General features: G+C 47.9%; 1 protein-coding gene across 7 annotated transcripts; it reads right to left on the bottom strand.

Annotated features, from left to right (window-relative positions):
• Nucleotides 1-217: 217 nt before the first annotated feature.
• Nucleotides 218-19468, bottom strand: Mtrr (5-methyltetrahydrofolate-homocysteine methyltransferase reductase). Of its 7 annotated transcripts, none has more exons than XM_057790064.1 (15): nucleotides 19438-19468; nucleotides 18413-18565; nucleotides 17739-17892; nucleotides 16622-16739; nucleotides 13946-14318; nucleotides 12218-12340; nucleotides 10805-10958; nucleotides 9812-9900; nucleotides 8355-8535; nucleotides 6910-6952; nucleotides 5621-5807; nucleotides 4722-4840; nucleotides 3309-3401; nucleotides 3029-3211; nucleotides 218-1078 (listed from the first exon to the last, which is right to left on the bottom strand). In XM_057790064.1, exons 2-15 carry the CDS (start codon nucleotides 18539-18541, stop codon nucleotides 934-936), a joined length of 2091 nt encoding a protein of 696 aa, XP_057646047.1. In that variant the 5' UTR covers nucleotides 18542-18565; nucleotides 19438-19468; the 3' UTR covers nucleotides 218-933. The 7 variants fall into 7 exon arrangements, with proteins under 7 accessions (XP_057646047.1, XP_057646045.1, XP_057646046.1 ...); XM_057790062.1 differs by lacking the exon at nucleotides 19438-19468 and adding an exon at nucleotides 19178-19419; XM_057790063.1 differs by lacking the exon at nucleotides 19438-19468 and adding an exon at nucleotides 19234-19419.
• Between the last annotated feature and the right edge of the window lie 32 nt (nucleotides 19469-19500).

Below are 19500 nucleotides of genomic sequence, written 5' to 3'. Positions count from 1 at the left end.
GGCAGACTGTGCCATGGGTGGGGCTCCAGAGTGTATGAAAGGAGAGAGCTGGGCACAGGCAGTCTTCCCTTGACCGTGGACGCGACGTGACCGCTGCCCCCAGCTCTGCCACCATGAGCTCCCCACCGCCGTGCACCGCACACCAGACTGAGCTAACATACCCCTCCTTAAGTCGCTGAGTCCCAGCAACAACACACAAGTGCCAGAGAGTCCTTTCATAGGCTTTATTTTGATAACTTTCGAGAGAATCTGGAATCAGAAATCTAACTGGAGTATTTTAAGGCTAAGATACAATCTGAGTGTATCACAGAAATAAAATCAGTTTTGGGAAACCCCAACTGGAAAGGAATCTACGAGAAGGACAAGGTGCAGCATGACACAATGTATACATGATGTCTCCTGGGGGGGGGGACGCCCAAGCTGCAGAGCATTGCACATCATCAGGAAGAGAGAGGCGGAGTACAAATATATTCCAAAATAGATTTCTAGTAGCATAAAAACCCTTATTTTATAAGGATGATCATAAAATTAAAATTTTATCAGAAATATAGTTTTGATAATAAACCACAATTAAATAATTATATAAACACCCAGAAAGTATGCTTTACATTTAATTTAAATATTACCGGCATGAATATTGTGCATTCTGCATAGAGAGCTAACATATCCACAGTTTTCCATGATGTACACATGTGTAGGTGAGCCATCGGCTCCCTGTCCTCCTGTGGGGCCCACGCGTGATGACAGTGACCTCTCCACCCCACAGTGCGGTGCCGGGGGGGGGGGGGGCACAGGGGAGGAGTGGGAGACTGCACCAGACTCCTAAGCAATCTGTTCCCTACCCAACCTCCTCCAAGAAATAGTCAAAAATTCTACACTCAGCTTCAGTAAAATTGTCTTTTGGCATTTTATGGGGGAAAATGTCTTCCGGTTTTATGACCAAATATCCTGGAGGTATCGCTTCTCTTGCTTTAACACTGCCAGAGTTTTCATTGCCTCCAGCTTGCTCACTCCAGTCTCTTTGCTTACAATTTCCACAAGGGCGTCGTTCACGTCTCTAGCCATGTTCTTGGCATCTCTAGAAAACAAAAGAGCATGCTTTACCAAACAGGAATTCTTTTTTAGACCAAATCCTCTTTATTAATTAATCACATACCTAGCTCCCTCTGACCCTGACATCTCTGCTTTTTCCTCATTTCTCAGAATGTTTCCCACAGATATCCAGCTTCACCGACCCCAGGTCAAGTCTTCACCCAGGGTGCCCACTCTACATAGAGCTGGCCACATGGCTCCACGGCTCACCGCCCCGCTAGAGCAGCCCAGTGAGGGAAGCCCAGCCCTGGATCACCTGTCTGACCCCTTCCCTCTCCCACAGCGCACAGCAGACCTGCTCGCTCTCATCCTCCCAAGCCTTCGTGCACATGAAGTGAAAGACCCTTCACCAAGGACGGGTCTTAGCTCCTGAAGGCAGAGGAGGCACCACCTCGTGTGCCGCTGTCCCTTGCTAACTCCATGTTAATGAAGCACTGCTTCCAGGCCTCTCTCTCCCACAATGGCTGCTGAGGTCAGGCAGGGGCCTCACTTCTCCATGTTTCTCCCAATGTCCAAACAGCGCAAGCACTTAGCAGGTGCTCCAATGTTGGATGAAGACATAAGCCAGGACGTGATGTCTGGAATACAGCCCGTCCTGCCAATTGACCACCAGGAGGGAAACTGTACCATCTTTCTCGTTCCTCATCTTTGCCTCAACCACTCCAGAGCATCGGTGCCCATGGCCAAACCCTCTGTCACATCTACAGCTCCTCTCTCCTTCACCTCACATGACTGGCCGCTGGCTCCGACAGGCTCTCCCTCCCTCAGTGTTCTCTGCTCCTGCCTGCTTCACTAGTGACTCAGCCTTCGTCTCTGAAGCCACTCATGTTCTCTAGGAAGGTCTGGGTGACTGGAAGGGGCTATGCAGGGGAGGACTGAGGAGACAGCCACATTAGCTCCACAACTGGCCCTTCTGTGTGATGAGCTGCCTCTGCTACTTACAGTCTAACACTTCAGTCTCAATGAGACCAAAATGCCCTCTGCAAACATGGATCAAAAACTTCAACAAAAGCTAAATGAAAATATAAACCAGAGTGTGTGGGGTTTGCAGTGTTCTTCAGGTGAGAGCCACAAACTATCAGGGTCATGAAATCATCTGGACAGCAGAACACACCTTGAAAAGCTGAACCAGTCAGGATCTCATCTTCCGCATCATAGTTAAAAAGTTCGATAAAAGCTTGGCTAACTGAAGATGGCAAAGGCTCGGGGTGTCTTAGGATAAAAGTAAAATTTCTTATTTCAAAACTTCCTTTTATCTAGCTGACAGTTTTAGAGTCAAGTTCTGAAATGTAGTTTCTACATGGCGCCTTTGAGTTTGTGTGACAGACACTGCCACAGGATGGACGTAAAGCTAGTGCTAAGAGTGACCCAGGTCTTCTGCCTCCTGACCACCACAAACCGCCCTAGAGAAAAAGGATGCTAATCTGAGGGGCATTCTCAGAGTCAAATCCTACTTTCCTCTTGCTGGCTTAGTGCTGCAAATCACAAATGCCTTCTACACAACAAAATCTATGTGAGATTTCAATTTAAGTGACTGAAGTTTTCCTTTGAGACAGGGTTTCTCTATGTAACCACTTTGACTGTCCTGGAACCTGCTCTGTAGACCAGGTTGGCCTCAAATTCAGATATCCGCCTGCCTCTGCCTCCTAAAAGTAGGGATCAAAGGTGTGCGCCACCACCGCCTGGTGTGACTAGGTTTTAATACGAATTTTCAGATGCTGCAAACATGCACCCAGAGTAAAGCATTCTTCAGGGCAAGGGCCAGCACTCACACTGCTTCCCTGGAAAGAAACCGGCTGTTAAGTGTGCGCTAGACTTGATTGTTCGCTGTGTGCTTATGTGGGAGGTAGGTGAAAACTCAGTGACTGTCACACTCTTCCCTGGCCCCTCGATCCATCCACAGCAGCAGAGCTGCCTTTTCCACCGGGCCACGTACCCACACACATAAATGCAGCCGTTCTCCTGGAGGAGGGTCCTGGCCACCTGCTGGCTGTGGCGCTGGAGGTTGTCCTGCACGTACTTTGCTGGGGCCTCCTCCCCCTCTCGGGGGGGATCTCTCGAGAAGGAGACCTTCAGGTGAGTCAAGACCCCAATCTTGAGGAAACGCCTGAGCTCCTCTCTGCGACATAACATAGCATGGTCACAGAAAGGTGGCGGCTTAAAGATGACCGAGTCTGCACATTACAACCGTCCAGATACAACAGACGCGCGTGTACCTGAACAAATAGTCTCTGTCCTTATGTCTGCAGCCAAAAAACAGCCACATTGCTCCAAAATCTCCATCTGGGTGCTGTTCTTGGAGTTTCTCTCTAAGACAAAAAGGGAATGTTTGATATAGTGAGCACATGAACTAGTATCTTATCAGGAAATATCGCCAACCAGCAGGTCTGTAAAATCCACCTTTACACTGTAACAGCACTTGCTATGTCTGGATATTATCTGGGATTTTATGTCACAGCACTCAGGACTGATCCTGGGCTCTTGTTCACACTGAGCAGACATCCTAACAAATTACACACCAGTAACTTTAGAGAGTAACTCTCGGAACTTCAGGTGCTAAAGGCTTGGTTCTGAGAGGGGACCTGGTAGGTGACAGAATGTTTAAGAGGTAGAGCACATTGGACAGCCTCTAGTTAACCAGGGATGTGACCGCAAAGGAGGTCACGAAGTGCTGTGGGATAAATGCCCTTGTACCCTGTAAAAATTTGTTACTTGTATTGGTTTAATAAAGCACTTATTGGCCAGTAGCCAGGCAGTAGAGGTGGGGCGACCAGAACAGGAGAATTCTGGGAAGAGGAAATGCTCAGTCTGCAGCCACCACTAAGATGCAGAGGAAGATGAGAATGTTGCACTGATTGAGGTACCAAGCCACATGGCTAAACATAGATAAGAATTATGGGTTAATTATATTGTAAGAGTTAGTGAATAATAACCCTGAGCTAGTAGGCCAGTTTCTAATTGAGGTAAGCATCTGTGTGTTTGTGACTGAATGGCTACGGGACCAGGTGGGGCAGAAACTTCTGTCTACAATGGAGTGTGTGACTTGTTTCACCACACACTTCAGCATTGTGCTGTCTCAGCATCAGCCCACACAGAGGAACCAATGGACGGTGAGCACAGCCTGTAGGAGTTGACAGCTTAGTCACTGTCACCACAGGTGGTGAGAGTAGGGCCTGAAGAGCAGTGGCTGAGGAACAAGAGAGAAGCCAGATCAGTCTGCTCTACCACATGGCTCTTCTAGATGCCCACTAGGCCACTCTTCTAGTCTGGGCTCACTTTAGACAGCCGCTACAGGTGTACCTGTGACTACTGCCCCAGCTCAGGTCAGGGACAGCTGAACCCGCCATCGCACAAAGGTGTGCCTTAAATTCCTCCCCAAGGACATATGCTATAATCCATAGCACAGACAAACACGCAGAGTGACAGCTAGAAATGTCACCACACACAGGGAAGCTCCAGACTTGGAGCAGAGACTGAAAAACACCTTCCCCACGGGACAAATAACTACAGCACCTGATAGTAGGTGGAAACCTTTTAAAGGAAAAATTTTATGACCAACACCTACTATTCTAACATGACTGAAGACAAAATGAGCAATCTGTCTCCACCCGAGGACAAGGAGCACACACCTGTGTTGGAGGAAGCCAATGAAGGGCGCTACGCCAGTTCCTGGGCCCACCATTATGATGGGGGCCGAAGGGTCATCTGGTAAGCGGAAAGAATGTGTTGCTCGAGGAGAGATCAGTATCTGGAATATTGAACCGGCTTTGGTGAGTAAAGACAATCCAGGTGAGCTCGAACGAGCACTTAAGTGAGCTTGTGAGGGTGCGTACGTGTCAACTCCTCTCAGAGAAGCATCACTCGGTCACACAGCAGCACCAGACCCAACTAAAGCCTTGAACACGTCTCATACGACAGAGGAAGAAGGAACAGTTTGTTTTGCAAATATTTCCTTTTCTACTCATATCAAAAGTGCTTTCGCTTAGCAGACTTTTTCACCTGTGAGTTAAAAGAATTAGCCATGGAATAAGTGACCAGGAAGGCAGGCTAAGAAGTATAAACACAAGCAGCCCCCAGGGTAGGACCTGTTGGAGCTGGTGGTGGTGGTGGTGTGGGGGGGTCACTTTTCTCCGAGTCTGTGGCCACTGGTATGTTCCTGAGCCCAGTGGACAGGTCCACCCTCATGAGCACACGGGCAACACTAACTGAACTCAGTAACTTAAAATAAATGAACAAATCAGGACATGAGCTGGGATGGAGTGTGAATGGGGGTGTCCCGGGGGAAGCTTGAGTAGGGTGTAGAGTAGCTATGATCAAGATATATAGTAAGATCATACCACTACCCAGCTGGGACACAGCACTAGGAGACATCACTGCCCCCACAAGAGCAGTCACAGAAAATGCATTCTTTTCTACAAACACAAGACGCAACAACAGACAACAACAGCTGCATGTTTAACATGTTAGACAGTGTCCAGTCAGGTGAGAGCTGAGCTCAGGCCGAGCTTAGCTCACACTGTCCTAGTACCTCAGGAGCCAGGGCATCAGGACGGTCTGTGTGCGGAGCTTCCGTGTTTGGCTGAAGAAACGGCGCTACCAATGTGGCCAACCAGCCTGTGCACACCCCCTTCCGCGGTGCGGCCGCTGTGGTGGGGGATGGACACTCCAGGATGTTAAACACGAAGTGAAGCTTGTCAGGACGGAGTAAGCTCGAGCTGCAAAGACACAGGGACGGATGCTGCTGTCTCACTGTGCTGGGAGAAGGGGGCTCCAATCCACCATGATGCCGCTCTAGACAAGAGCCATCTTAACCCTTGCTTCTGCATGGTGAGGTCTTTCAGGAAAGGCTCCAGTTCTATCTAGGAAGTGAGATGCCCCACGGCTCTTCCTTCAAGATTCCCTACTCAGTATTTACCCGACTGAGTTTATTACCGTGCCAATGACAGGGACAAATGCACTGGGTATTATTTATAAAGCTGACAGGTGTGAAAGTGAAGAAACCACCAGGAGACGTTCACCAACCTCAGTCCACGCTGTACTATGTAAGAAGGGAGGGTGAACTCACTTCCACAGGCACCCCTGCTGCAGGGGCAAGGGCAGGGCACTGGAAGGCCCAGGCCAGCACTCACTCTGCCAGCTCTTCAGTTGCCTTAAACGGGAACATGGATCATCAGGTACAAACTGTGAACTCCCAGGGTATAGAAGCCCTGGGCTCTTCAGATTGCACTGTACTGTGCCTACACCATGTCTACACCGTGTCTACACCATGTCTACACTGTACTCTACACCATGTCTACACCGTGTCTACACTGTACTCTACACCATGTCTACACCGTGTCTACACTGTACTCTACACCATGTCTACACCATGTCTACACCGTGTCTACACTGTACTCTACATCATGTCTACACCGTGTCTACACTGTACTCTACATCATGTCTACACCGTGTCTACACTGTACTCTACACCATGTCTACACCGTGTCTACACTGTACTCTACACCGTGTCTACACTGTGTCTACACTGTACTCTACATCATGTCTACACCGTGTCTACACTGTACTCTACACCATGTCTACACTGTGCATATACTGTACTCTCTACCATGTCTACACTGTACTTACACTGTGCACTACACCGTGTCTACACCGTGCTCTAGAAAGCAGGGGAGTATGCAGATCTGAAGTTCACATGTGGCAGGACTTAGGAACTGTGCACCATGTTAGTAAGTGTTCACAGGACTTAGGAACTATGCACCATGTTAGTGTTCATGTGTGGCAGGACTTAGGAACTGTGTATCATGTTAGTGTTCGTACCTCGCACATGAGTACGGCCGAGGCTGGAGTCTGGGCAGCTGTTCTAAAAAGTAAAAACAGGCAATTAACTCAGGCCCACTGAAACAGGCACAGAACAGAACCCAGCCTATACTGAACTTTCTTATGTACAATATCCAAAATAAGATGTTCTCTTTTAAAGGATTTTATAGCACCTGGCCCAGTGATCCCTCTCCCCACGCTGGTCTCAGGGGTGAGGACATGAAGAACGGAGCCGTCAGTGGCCCACAGCCAGCAGGCTCACTGCTTTCACGTGTCTACGGAGCTGCCGAAGAGACATGTCCAGGAGTTTCCAGATGGGAAATAAAGTTAAAGCCACAAAAATATCACAGTCATCAATTTTAGGAAATAGGAGCACAATGCCCTTTTACTTCCTGTGTTTATATACATGATAAAAAACCAACTTCCTCAGAAGCCAGTGGCTTCAAGATGCAGAGGGACTCGTGGAAAAGCAACATAAATGACCCATACTTTAATTATCTGCTTACAAATTTTGTAATTTTTGTGAATAACAGGCTCTATTTTTAGTTTACTTGGGCAAAACTTTGAAATATTCCTTCTAAAACTGCTTAGTCTTAATAAAGCAGGGAAATAAGTTCAGTAAAGAATTCATCTTAAGTTTTCCATAACACCATGAAGCCGAAAAGTACCAGCCAGCTGGCTTAGACATTGGAATGGGGGAGACTAGCCTCACATAGTGATTTTTTCTCCCAAAAAAATTTTTGGGAGGAAAATAAGGGAAAAAATCCTAAGAAACCAAAGGAACGGAAAGTCTGGCTAGAACAGGCCTCCAAGCGCCCCCTGCTGGCTCAACGCAAGCAAGCACTACACATGTGACTATTAAACAGCCCTGCTCCACTAAATGCAGTCTAGTAAGAAAGGTTACAGGATCCTGCCTCCTGCTCACGGCCATCACTCCAGGACAGTTACAGACCCTGTGAGCCAGGCACCAGGCTCGGGAGTGTCAGTCTGTACTACCAGGGCCCCCTTGCTCCTCATCTCCTTACTTCTGCACCTGGATGGAAGTGCTTCTGCCTTCTACACAGGGCACACGGTACACCCAATTACACCACATTCTGATTGGCGAAATCACTCTCCCTCCGAACAGCTACTGCTAGATAAAACTCAGCTAAACTACTTCACTGAAAAGAAAAAAACGAGAAAAGACGCTAATTTCTTTGAAAAAAAAAATCACAACTGAATAAATTAACAGAGAAAATGACAGTGACATTAATTACAGAAAAAAAAATGAAAAAAAAATCAGAAAGTGTGAAAGAGAGAGGAACTGTGGCTTCCAGGAGGGATCCCAGATGTCACTATAACTGGCCACCCCCTTTTAGATGTGGTCACCCTGTATCTGCACAAAACCCACAGCGAGACACGAACGGCCAGCCTTCTTTACTGGCGCCGGGGCAGGGACGACTCACCGAGCAGCAGGCTGAGTGGAGGGTGGCAGGACGGGAAGGTGAGGAGGAGGTCCAGCAGGCAGACGCTGGCGTCTCTGACGAAGCGGTTGTAATCAGCGGCCCCCTGTTTACTGCACAGCTCCTGCAGCCTCCGCTTTTCAGCTGCACTACTGGTGTAGTCCACCAGGGCGCGCAGAAAGGCCTGAGGAGAGAGGCCGGCCGTGAGCTGCCCGGTGGTCAGGGCTAGCTCTGTGAATTCAAGCCAGTCACAACTATAAGGTGAGACCTTCTCTTGAATGAATGAATGAATGAATAACTAAGAAATGGAAGAGAAGGAACACGCTGAAACATCAGAAAATGTTTCAAGGCTTTAAAGGATAAATAATTTGAAATACCAAATATACTCGAAAAAAATTATTTTACACATATGTTCCAGCCGGGCGATGGTGGCGCACGCCTTTAATCCCAGCACTCGGGAGGCAGAGGCAGGCGGATCTCCGTGAGTTCGAGACCAGTCTGGTCTACAGAGCGAGTTCCAGGACAGGCTCCAAAGCCACAGAGAAACCCTGTCTCGAAAAACCAAAAAAAAAAAAACAAAAACAAAAACAAACAAACAAACAAAAAACATATGTTCCAAACGTGTGCAAAGACTATCATAGTACAGAAATTTCTATTTAGACATTTCCTCCACCATGGAAAATCTCCAAACATGTTCATGATCAAGCCAATGAATATGATGCATACATTAAAAACACCCTCAGTCTTTCCATACCAGAACATGGACGTGTGTGGAAGAGGAATTAGATTCCAGAATTAAACTCTGACATCCTATGCCACATCCTCACAGATATTTTTAACACAGCACATTTTGTATAGTAAAGAAATATATTGACATATACTTTGTAAAACTTAAAATGCAGGTAAAGTTAAAGCCAACCTGAATTAATTAAATTTAAGAAGTTCTCATCAAAATGAATTCTGTGTCTAAGACTCTAAGGCGGTTTACTTCCCAAGACCAGCAGTGCGTAGGCTCAATGGGAGACAGAAGCCTGCTTTGTATTAGCACTGTCCGTTTGCTCAGACAGTTCCAGTCCAGCACAGCAGTTTAGGGAAAAAAATAGCTACAAGCATTTTAAAATACAGTTCCTGATGTAATACTGACCTCTAGTGGCTCAGTCTATCCTAAAATCCCTCTACAGCTCCCAAGGACTCCCACTCCGCCCACACAGATCTGCAGTCGCACAGCAGGTGGTGGGGAGGGGTGAGGAGGAGAGGGGGCAGTGCAGCCCAGGCTGTCGCCTGTTACTGTGTGACATTAAAGGCAGGTGATAGGGCAGCTGAAGGAGATCCGTTTCCATGACATTAGAAAGACACCTGAATTATCTCTTATAGCTCTAAGGGGCAGGTATCAGGCTCATCCAAAAGTCCTAAACATGCACTGCCCATCTTCTGAGTCACTCAGGGACAAAGAGAAATACCTTTTTAGGAACTGCCCGTATTTCCAGACACCAGGTGAGGATGAACTGTAGGGAACAGCCCTTGGGCACATGCTGGGGCACAGCAGCTCCTGGCAGATGAGGCAGAAGGGTCAGGGCAGAGAAAAGACACAGCCACAAAAACATCATCAGAACAGCTCTGCATTCACCAAAATACAGCTAGCTGAGACACTTTCCAGAGCTACCCCGTGCGATGTTGAGGCAATGATCAAGAAGACACTGGCAGAAACAAATATGTCAGGAAGAAACAACCACTTCACAAAAGTAAAAGAATGATAAATTCAAAATGTACCAAATAGAAGGCAATTATCTAAACAGAGTGGAAAAAGATGACCATGTTCCAGGGAAATTAAAAGTAACCTCAGTGGCTGGAGAGATGGCTCAGATATTAAGCATGCCAGCTGTTCTAGAGGACCCCAGTTCAGTTCCCGCACCCACACGCCTGTAACTCTAGCTCCAGGGATCCAGCACCCCTTTCTGGCCTTAACCAGACACCAGCACAATGTGGTGCATACACACACACACCCCAAAATAAAAATAACTCTTTTTAAAAAACAGGAACTTCAGAACTGAATAAGTTCAAGATTATGTACAATTAATATTAATATTTTAAGTAATAAAACAACTTCTCTTATTTACAGCAAATTATTTTTACATAGTAACATGTGACCATGAAAAGTAAATACAATGGGAGTTTCACATACGGGCTCTGGGCTCTTTCCACACCCACTAGTGAGTGTTGCCACACTGCTCACTCTAAATAAGAGCTGCACTGAGGAGCAGCCAGCACTGGAGTCGCTGGTGCTCATGCATGTGTGTGTGGTCACAGGCAGCACCGAGAAGCGGCCAGTACTGGAGTCGCTGGTGGTCATGCATGTGTGTGTGTGGTCACAGGCAGCATGGAGAAGCGGCCAGCACTGGAGTTGCTGGTGCTCATGCATGTGCGTGTGTGGTCACAGGCAGCAGCTGTCTCACCTCTCTTCTTGGTGTCCGTCTTAACAGTCAGGATGACACGGTGCGCTCGCTTGTCAGTCAGCTGCAGCCTGTGCAGCAGACCTGCGACCTCAGAGTCACTGTTTGGACAGATCACATTGAAGGAATCGCCAGGTTGGTGGGAAAACTCAGTTTTCTAGAGAAGGACCAAGGTGAAACTGAGTGAGTCACTCACTTTTACTAGGAGCTATTCTAGAAAAGACCAGAGGCGGTGTGCTGTGTGTGCTGGTGCACACCCTCAAGCCATCACTAGGGAGCCATAGGCCAGCTTGGTCGTCAGAGTGCGACACCATCTTAAACAAAGCAAACAAAACTATGTGGCGGGGGTGTGGGGTGGGGTGGGGGCAGAAAGCTCTAGTCAGTGAGTTTGCAGGGCAAAGTTTAGATTCCCAGGATTTACATAAATGCTGGCTGGATGTGTGCCACCTGAAAAACTAGCCTTTGAAGGTGGAGATAGGGTATGCACACCCCACACCCAGCCATCCTGAGAGCTCTGGGTTTGACTGAGACTAGCTGCTTCAGTGATTGAGATGGAGACTATCCTAGGAACATTCCTAACATCACCTTCCAGCTCTCGCAGGCCTGTGTGCACGCACATATGTACACACACGTATACACACACACACACATCCTACTGTATTTAATAGAACGTGGACTTTCTCACTAGCACAGACACAATACAGTAGGTTTGATGTCATTTCCTTTTCTATCAGAAGCATCTACCGAATGTTCACAGACACCATGAAGTGCTCTGATTTTCCTGGGACTTTGCTTCTTGGGACGTTCTTTTTTTTTTTTTTAATATTAATTAATTAATTAATTTATTATGTATACAATATTCTGTCTGTGTGTATGTCTTGGGACATTCTTCAAGATAAAGGGCTGACTTACTGACGGAAATAACCGTCAGCAAGTACATGCAGATGGACCCTCAGATGGGGGTCAAATGGTCACGTACAGCCCGACACCACAGGCGAATGCTCTCTGGAGAGAGATTCCCAAACCTTTCTAGAGTCTCTACAGACCAGGAAGACTGCTCTGAGAAGCTGGTGCTTTCCTGACCATCTAGTCTGAGTTCTAGTTCTGCCTTGTGGGCTAATCCTAGGTGAACAGCTCCCTTCCGCTGGCCTGCCACAGGTGAAATGCCGCCTGGATCCCACTGCTCTCCTGGCTTGTGGTCAGGGTGCTACACTCTGCTCTGCCAGTGACAGCCACATCTCCTCTCACCTTTGCTCTGGAGTAAAGGAGAGAGGCTTCGAGAAAATGACAGGTCAGGAATAAAATGGCCAGGCCCTGCCAGAGACACCTCCTCCTGGGTGTAGTAACCAAGCGCCCAAAGGGCCCATGTGTCTTCACGACACAACTGTGTTGAGAACGAACTCCCTAACAACTTACTGAAATGTCCAGTTCCAGCAGCAGAGTGGTCTTCACGGCATCATTTGAAGTTAGTTGAACAGCTTTGGAAATTGGGACTTGAAAAACTGGGTCCTCCAAAGTCACAGATACCTGGCTTTCCTCCTTGAGAAACAAACGGGATGAAATATAATGGGATGCAACCCCCAGACCCACATTAGAAGTCCAGACACGGAGGCAAGTCCAGACACGGAGGCATGCATCTGTCATCCCAGCACTAAGAAATGGGATACAACCCCCAGACCCACATTAGAAGTCCAGACACGGAGGCATGCATTTGTCATCTCAGCACTAAGAAGCAGAGATAGGCAGAGTCCTGGGACCAGTGGGGCAGGCGGCCAAGCCTACTGGCGAGCAGGCCTGATGGAGGAAGGGTACTCTTAGTTTTTGTTATTTCAGAGGTACTTGTGACCAGTGGCCCTGCAAGGAGAGCACAGGTCTTAGGAAACTGCACAGAAACCTAGTTCTTTGTGATGTCTTCCAGGTCCTTTCCTAACTTGATTTTCTTATATTTAATCTTAACAAATGAAAGCCAGTGAACTTTGGACAACTGGACATATGGGAAGGCTGGGGGAAGTCAGAGCGGAAGCCGGAGCCCCAGTAGGGGGAACTCTGGAATGTGACCCTTGGAAGAACTGCCACCAGCACCAGCTCAGTCCTCCGCCAGCTCTGTAAGTAGGGCTCAGCCTGTGGCAGTCACAGCCTGTTTCAGCCACCTCCCCTTCAGTGCAGTCCAAATCCCAGGGCTACGATGGCCATAAACCCAGCCTGCGTCCCAGTACCAGACAATCACTAAGAACCAGTCCGCTTTTCAAAAATCCCAAGGGAGCCGGGCGGTGGTGGCGCACGCCTTTAATCCCAGCACTCGGGAGGCAGAGGCAGGCGGATCTCTGGGAGTTCGAGGCCAGCCTGGTCTACAAGAGCTAGTTCCAGGACAGGCTCCAAAGCTACAGAGAAACCCTGTCTCAAAAAAACCCAAAAAAACCCAAACAAACAAACAAAAAAAATCCCAAGGGAGGCTGAGGCCTCTGCTGAGAATGGACCAAAGCTCAGCTCCTCACTCTGTCTCCCACTTTTACCCCTCAAGCTACACACAACTGCCAAGAAGAGCATCTCACAGTCTGACTCTCGCCATCAGTGACATTTAGTGCTAGAGAAGCCTCTGCAGGCTGCTAGGACAGGAGTCTGCAGCTGGACACCCATCGCGGTGACGAGACCTTTGCACTGTGACAGACGGAAGACAGAGGTGCAGCACAGACAGCAATGTAAACGCAGAGTCGGGGAGCCCAACAACAAAAGCTGGGGGAGTATGGACGAGAAGGGGTGCTGAGGTTCTGTCCTGCAGGGCCAGACGAACTCAGGGCTCCTGAGAGATGACGTGAGCAGGCCGAGGACTCAGCCATTGAAAGCGAAGACAGAGCGAGAGCGGCACCATGCAAGGCTACGCCAGGGATGGAAATAAGGCTTCTGCAACATCAAGCCCCTTGTGACAGAGAGGGGCCTAGCTTTGCTGGAAGGGTCTTCTCTGCAGGCCTCCGGTGAGCACTCCTCACAGAAGCAGCTACAGACGGCGCTCAGCACAATGGCACGGCCGCCGCGGAACTGTTGTTATAGCCGGAGATGCTGCGCTCGGTCTGCGAGTCTCGGACCCCTGTCCTGATGTCACAAACAAGAACTCACAGTGAGTGGCACCATAAGTAAATCTCTCACCTGGCCAGGCGACTCCTGAAGACGCACCTCCAAATACTCAGGGGGCAAAGCTGGAATACTCAGAGAGGTTTGTGAGAGTGGGGGAGCGGAGCGGACGAGCGAGGACTCAAAGTCTTCAATCAAAGCTCTCGTCTGACTCCTGTTTGCTTCATTTTGTCCCCAAACCTCAGGGTCCTTTTTGTCCGCATCCTCTAACCTCAGGCGTTCAACTTGCGACTGGACATGAAGCAACTCGGGCCCCACAGCAGTGTCTGAGGGGGTGTCTGCTGGCCGTGGGGGCGCACCACTCATCTCCTGTTCTCCGAGCGTCTTAAAGAGCTTTGTGAGGGCAGCCCAGAGTCCGGCAATCCACGGCTCGACCACGAGCTCTAAACTGTATGTGACACAGGGAAGAAACCAAAGGCCTAAGTTGTGCATTTGAGAACAACGGTGAAATAACAAGTAGCCTGTCTGCTCAGCAGAGCACTGTATGTAAATGCTAAAAGCACTAAAGAGACTACTCAAAAAATACACAAGTGATTATTTTCAAAAGCACAGCATTGCCCTGATTAGCACTGTACAACTGAACATGCATACAAAGCAAACGAGCTGAGAGATGAAGCTATTTGGCCCAGATAATGGGAATCTAATGGCCCTCATAGCTGGCTGTCTTCATTCCAGGGACCTAACATTTTACAAGTGTGTTCAAACCCGATAACACGAACAGAGTTTAGCAACACTGTTATAAATGGTCATTTTATCAGTCGAAGGTACCACCTCGCTTTGTCTATTAATGGATATCAACAAAAAAAAAACATTCTAAATTAAGACTAAATGTCTAACTAAATAAGTTCCCTCCCTATCTACCAATCTATGAACGTGTCCTTTAAAATGTGATCTCTTTCTCTTTCTCCCCCCTTTAGATTTCCAGGAGGTTAATCTCAGGAAAAGAATTCCTTCCTTCTCCCTCCCTCTCTTTCTTTCAGAAAGTGGAATCACTCACTCCTAACTTGCAGAGGTTCAGTTAGGACTAACAAAGCACAACACGACCACAGTGTCCCTGACACACCACCAACAGTGGTGGCTAAGGAGAGGGTGTGGACAAGACAGTGTGAGGCAGACACTGAAGGAAATGAAATGATCACTTTTTATCTCAACTGAAAGACAGCATCAACTCCTCATCACTGTGATAGGTGACTGGCCATCAGGAGGCTCACCTCAGAGCGCCATCTTCCCAGAGTGTGAGCCCACTGAGTTCATTAGGAGTTTGGTGCTACAGACGTTATTTACCCTGGGGAGTCTTCACAAAAGCAAGTTCAATGGTAAGCTACATGTGAAGCTTCACTCTCACAACTGAGAAAGAGTTAGACAATGCTACCAGTAACTGTGAAAGGAGCCGGTGCCCACTCAGTGCACGCTGGGAAGAAGCATGGTCCTGGTCCACGAGCATCAGTCTGTCTTACCGTGGCCTGAACCTGCACAGTGCATCCCACAATTATCCATCTCAGGCACAGAAAGATGAGTGAGCAAAGACTCTTGGTCAAGTGGGAATGCAAGGTTTCAACCCAGGCACACGGGAGCAAGAGAGGTCTCAGCTTTTCAGACAAGAAAGTCTCCAGCCAAACACCTTTACTCCGGACGCACAAAGACGTCAGGCTGAGCATTTAAGATGCACAAACTACTGAACACACTCAGGAATTCTAATACTCGATCAAGTACATGACCCCGAAACACAGGAAATCAGCCTAAAGATTGATACAAACATTATATCCTACAGATAAACCAAGCTCACAAAAGAGAGCTCAAAATAAAGCCGCAGGACGAGCAGGTAATGTGGAAAATGCCGGAACTTTGTCACTGTGAGGGAACCGTGCATGAGACAGGACCCTTCCTAGCACTGCAGCTGAAGGAACTCACGGGAGGCGGGGGCACTGTACAGGATGAGGGGGACTGTGAGAAGTCCCTGCACACCCAGAAAAGGAGCACTGCGAAGAGCGGGGTATCAATGATGTCACTATTACTACAGCAGCTCATTTACGACACGCTGATTGGAAATTCATTCAGTGTTTTTACAGAATTAAAAACAAAATAAAACAAAACCCAAAACTGTGTACTCTCATCTGGCTACAATAATGACCGTTAAAGGTTAATCAGCAGACTGTGAAAGAACAGGGCTGAAGACCTGGACAGAAACATGTTAGGTGGATATGGAAGGCTGTGCACAGGCTCAAATACTGAGCTCCAAAAAGAAAAAAGGGTAACAGTGCACTCCATTAAGATGGTAAGAGACAGCCAAGACATGCCGTAATCAGTGATGCTCGGCCTGAGGGCTCCTTCCACTAGAGGAGATGCTAACAGGGCCCCTGTGAGCAGGGCAAAGAAAAGACATGAAGGCAATACCAACGTTGCCAGAAAAACGCTCACTCTTACAAATACTTCCATACTCTGAGATGCATGTAACCTGCCGGATGCTTCCCTCTTTCCATTAACAGATACTGGGGGTAGAGGCGGGGATGCGGGATGTGACAACATAGGCCAATCAGGCTCCACTCATCTGAGCTTCCTGGATTCCGGATAAACGATGAGATATAAGAGGCTCTCAGATGACCGGCAGTGCTAACCCAAGCCAAACATCTATAAGCCCACCAACTTCCACCATGTGAAAGTGTACTGGAAACAGACATGCGCTGTTCTTACCCTACACAGTCATCAGCATGTCCAGTGTCATAGAAATGCTGGGCTCCAAGCTCCTGAAGTCGTTTATCGATTACTTTCCCTCCGTTGCAGAAGTATGTGTATTCCGAGTCACCCAAACCTAGAGAACCCAAATACTCAGTGCATACAAAGGCTCAGCAACATAACCGACAGAGAACTAAAATGTACTCTGGCACATCTAGAAGAAATAATGTATGGATGCACCTTTCCTCACTTTCTTCAGCGACGCCATGTGGTGTCCCTCTACTGCGCGTCATGAAAGCACCAGACAGCAACAAAACAAACTGCGCCCGGTCAAGGAAATGCACATACTTAACATTTCTGCTTCCATGAATAAATGTAACAATGCAGGAATCTGAAGAAATAGCTCAACTGGCTTTGAAATCAGGCTGTCATGCTTGGTGGCGAGCTGTTTAATCTACTGAGCCGTCTTGCTGGCCCTTCTGATCCTTACTATAGCCTGTTTAAATTATGCTTTACGAAGCTCTAGACCATTTCCTTAACATGTGATGGATTTGACCATTGGCAAAGAGCTACTAACTACAGAGAACAGAGTCTCACCTCTGAACTGCGGAGTCACTTCTAGCAGGCCAAGTGAATACAAAAGAATTATTTTATTAATTAAGATTCCCCAGCTGGGACTGAAAACCGCAGTTCTGAAGTTATGTTCTTAGGGAACATACTCGTTTAGAGACCTGCTGTTAATCTTAAACAACTGAATATCCTAATTATTTGCTCCTTCAAGAATTCTACCTTAGGTTTGCAGTGAGACCTAGACACTAATATTCTGAAAATATTCTATGGCTACTGGAGAGGCTCTGCAGAGTGCTGGGGGTGTAGCTGAGTGGTAACATGCTCTGCTAGGGTGTGAGGCCCTGGGATGGATGCCCAGATACACCCAGGATGGGGGGGAGAGGGAGGAGAGAATCAGAACATTGCTTTGGAGTATAAGTTAGACTATCATGGACATTTCTACATTTTATATAGATACAATATTTTTGTGAAAAGACACATGCAATTATATTTCATGGTTTTGAAAGCTATATTCCTATATCAAAGCAGTAACTGCAAATATTAAAAACAAAGCACAGTTCATTACCCAATAATCCATACCGCAGGTGAGCAAAGAAGTCTGTGGGTAGCGTCCTGTCATTTATTTCTTTAACAAACTTGAGGGCTGTGTCGGGTGGATCTCCAGTTCCTGTGGTAGATACGACCATTACCAGAGGAGCAGTTTCTGTTTTCAGGTCATACTACAAAACAAGGAGACCAAATCAGGATACAGGATTGCATGAATTTGTGATTTAACACACCAGCAAGAGCAAGACAAAGCAAACAGAAGCAACCAGCCCAGTTTCCTGTCTTCCTTCTTGCTGAGTTATTGCAACAAACACTAGCGACCAGTCCTGTGACCAGGTGCAAAGGACGCAGAGTTTTGTTCGCCTTTGCTGATGAATGAACCATACACTGTTACCGTTTGCAGGCAGCAAGTATCTGTTTCAGTTTCTAAGCTTTTCTAAGCTAATTCAAATGTTTAAGATAGTATCTCTCTGTTTCAGATTTTTTTTTTTAGCCTCATCGACATGTATACATCTAAGTTTAATCTCAGTTAGTTGGTAGAACGTTACCAAGTTCAAATTTAGCCTCCGCTACAGTGTGAGTTCAAGGCCGGCCTGGGTGAGTCCCCTTAACAAAAACATGGAAAGGAATGCATACAGAGCTTCATTTTACATCACAAAGCACAGGAAAATCTGCAGGCACAGCTGCCCTTACCTTTCCTGACTCACTAACACAGTGAAGATCTGCAGCAAACCCGTGCGACACAGCCTGCTCACTTATCTCTTCTGCAATGGCCTTCGCCTGTCCTCGCTGTGTGGCGTACAGCAACAGAAACCTTCTCATCACCTCAGGTCATCTAGGGTGAGACTGAAAAACCACCAAGGGGATAAGGGGATACTACTTAATGGAGGAGATAACCCGCAGGTATTCATTTTACAGCAATCTTTACACTTATTTCTTGGCATTGAGAGAATTAAGACAGGAAGCATACAGAAGAGAGACTCTTAATCGTGGTGCTCAGAAACCCACTCCCGATTTCCAGCTACGTTTGGACCTTATAGGTGTCTTTCAGAGGTGCATACTTGTATGGGAGTGATCTGAACCTCAATTCTGCTCCCTTGTAACCTGCATGATTAAGGATGGCAAGGTGAAGGGCCCGAGCAAAGCTCAAACACAGTGTCATTTACAAAGGTCTTATTTCTTCCTTTTTAAAAACCCTAACTGCACAGCCTTCCCCTAAAATTGGGAGACTCCCCTTTCCTGCTGGATCCTATTCAAAGCACTGACCGTCATCAGAGTTCCCACCGCTAAAAATAAATCAGCAATTAGTGTACACGGACTTTCATTCGGGGACGGTATTCCTAAACCACGCCCCACCTGGGAGATAACCAACAACCAAATTACAGAACATAAAGGGGAGTGAAATTCTACCTAGCGGCTAACCCCGAAAGGCTGTCAATCTGCAGGAAAGGAGCCCACCATAGCTGTAAGCTCTTGGGGCTCGTCTGCCTGCGAGCCAGGACACAGGAGCTTACAGGTGACATCCGCTGGGTCGTAGAGCTGACAAAACGCCTCGCAACGCGACACGTGCGGGGCTGGCGGGGTTGCAGGAAAGGTTAGCGAAGCAGCCTCCTCCCACCGCACCCTGTTAGCCTCCGGCGACCCCGGCGACCCAGGGACGCCATCCCCAGCGCGCAGGCGCGAGTCCCGGCTCCCCGCCACCCCCGGGCCGCGCGTACCTCCAGTCGCTGACAACCGCGCGGGACACCACCTGGGGACACAGCGCACGCGCACCCAGGAGC

The sequence above is a fragment of the Chionomys nivalis genome, chromosome 15 (assembly GCF_950005125.1).
Source record: "Chionomys nivalis chromosome 15, mChiNiv1.1, whole genome shotgun sequence".
Classification (NCBI taxonomy): Eukaryota; Metazoa; Chordata; class Mammalia; order Rodentia; family Cricetidae; genus Chionomys; species Chionomys nivalis.
Note: the sequence above shows the minus strand (reverse complement) of the source record. Positions and strands in the feature narration are given on the sequence as shown.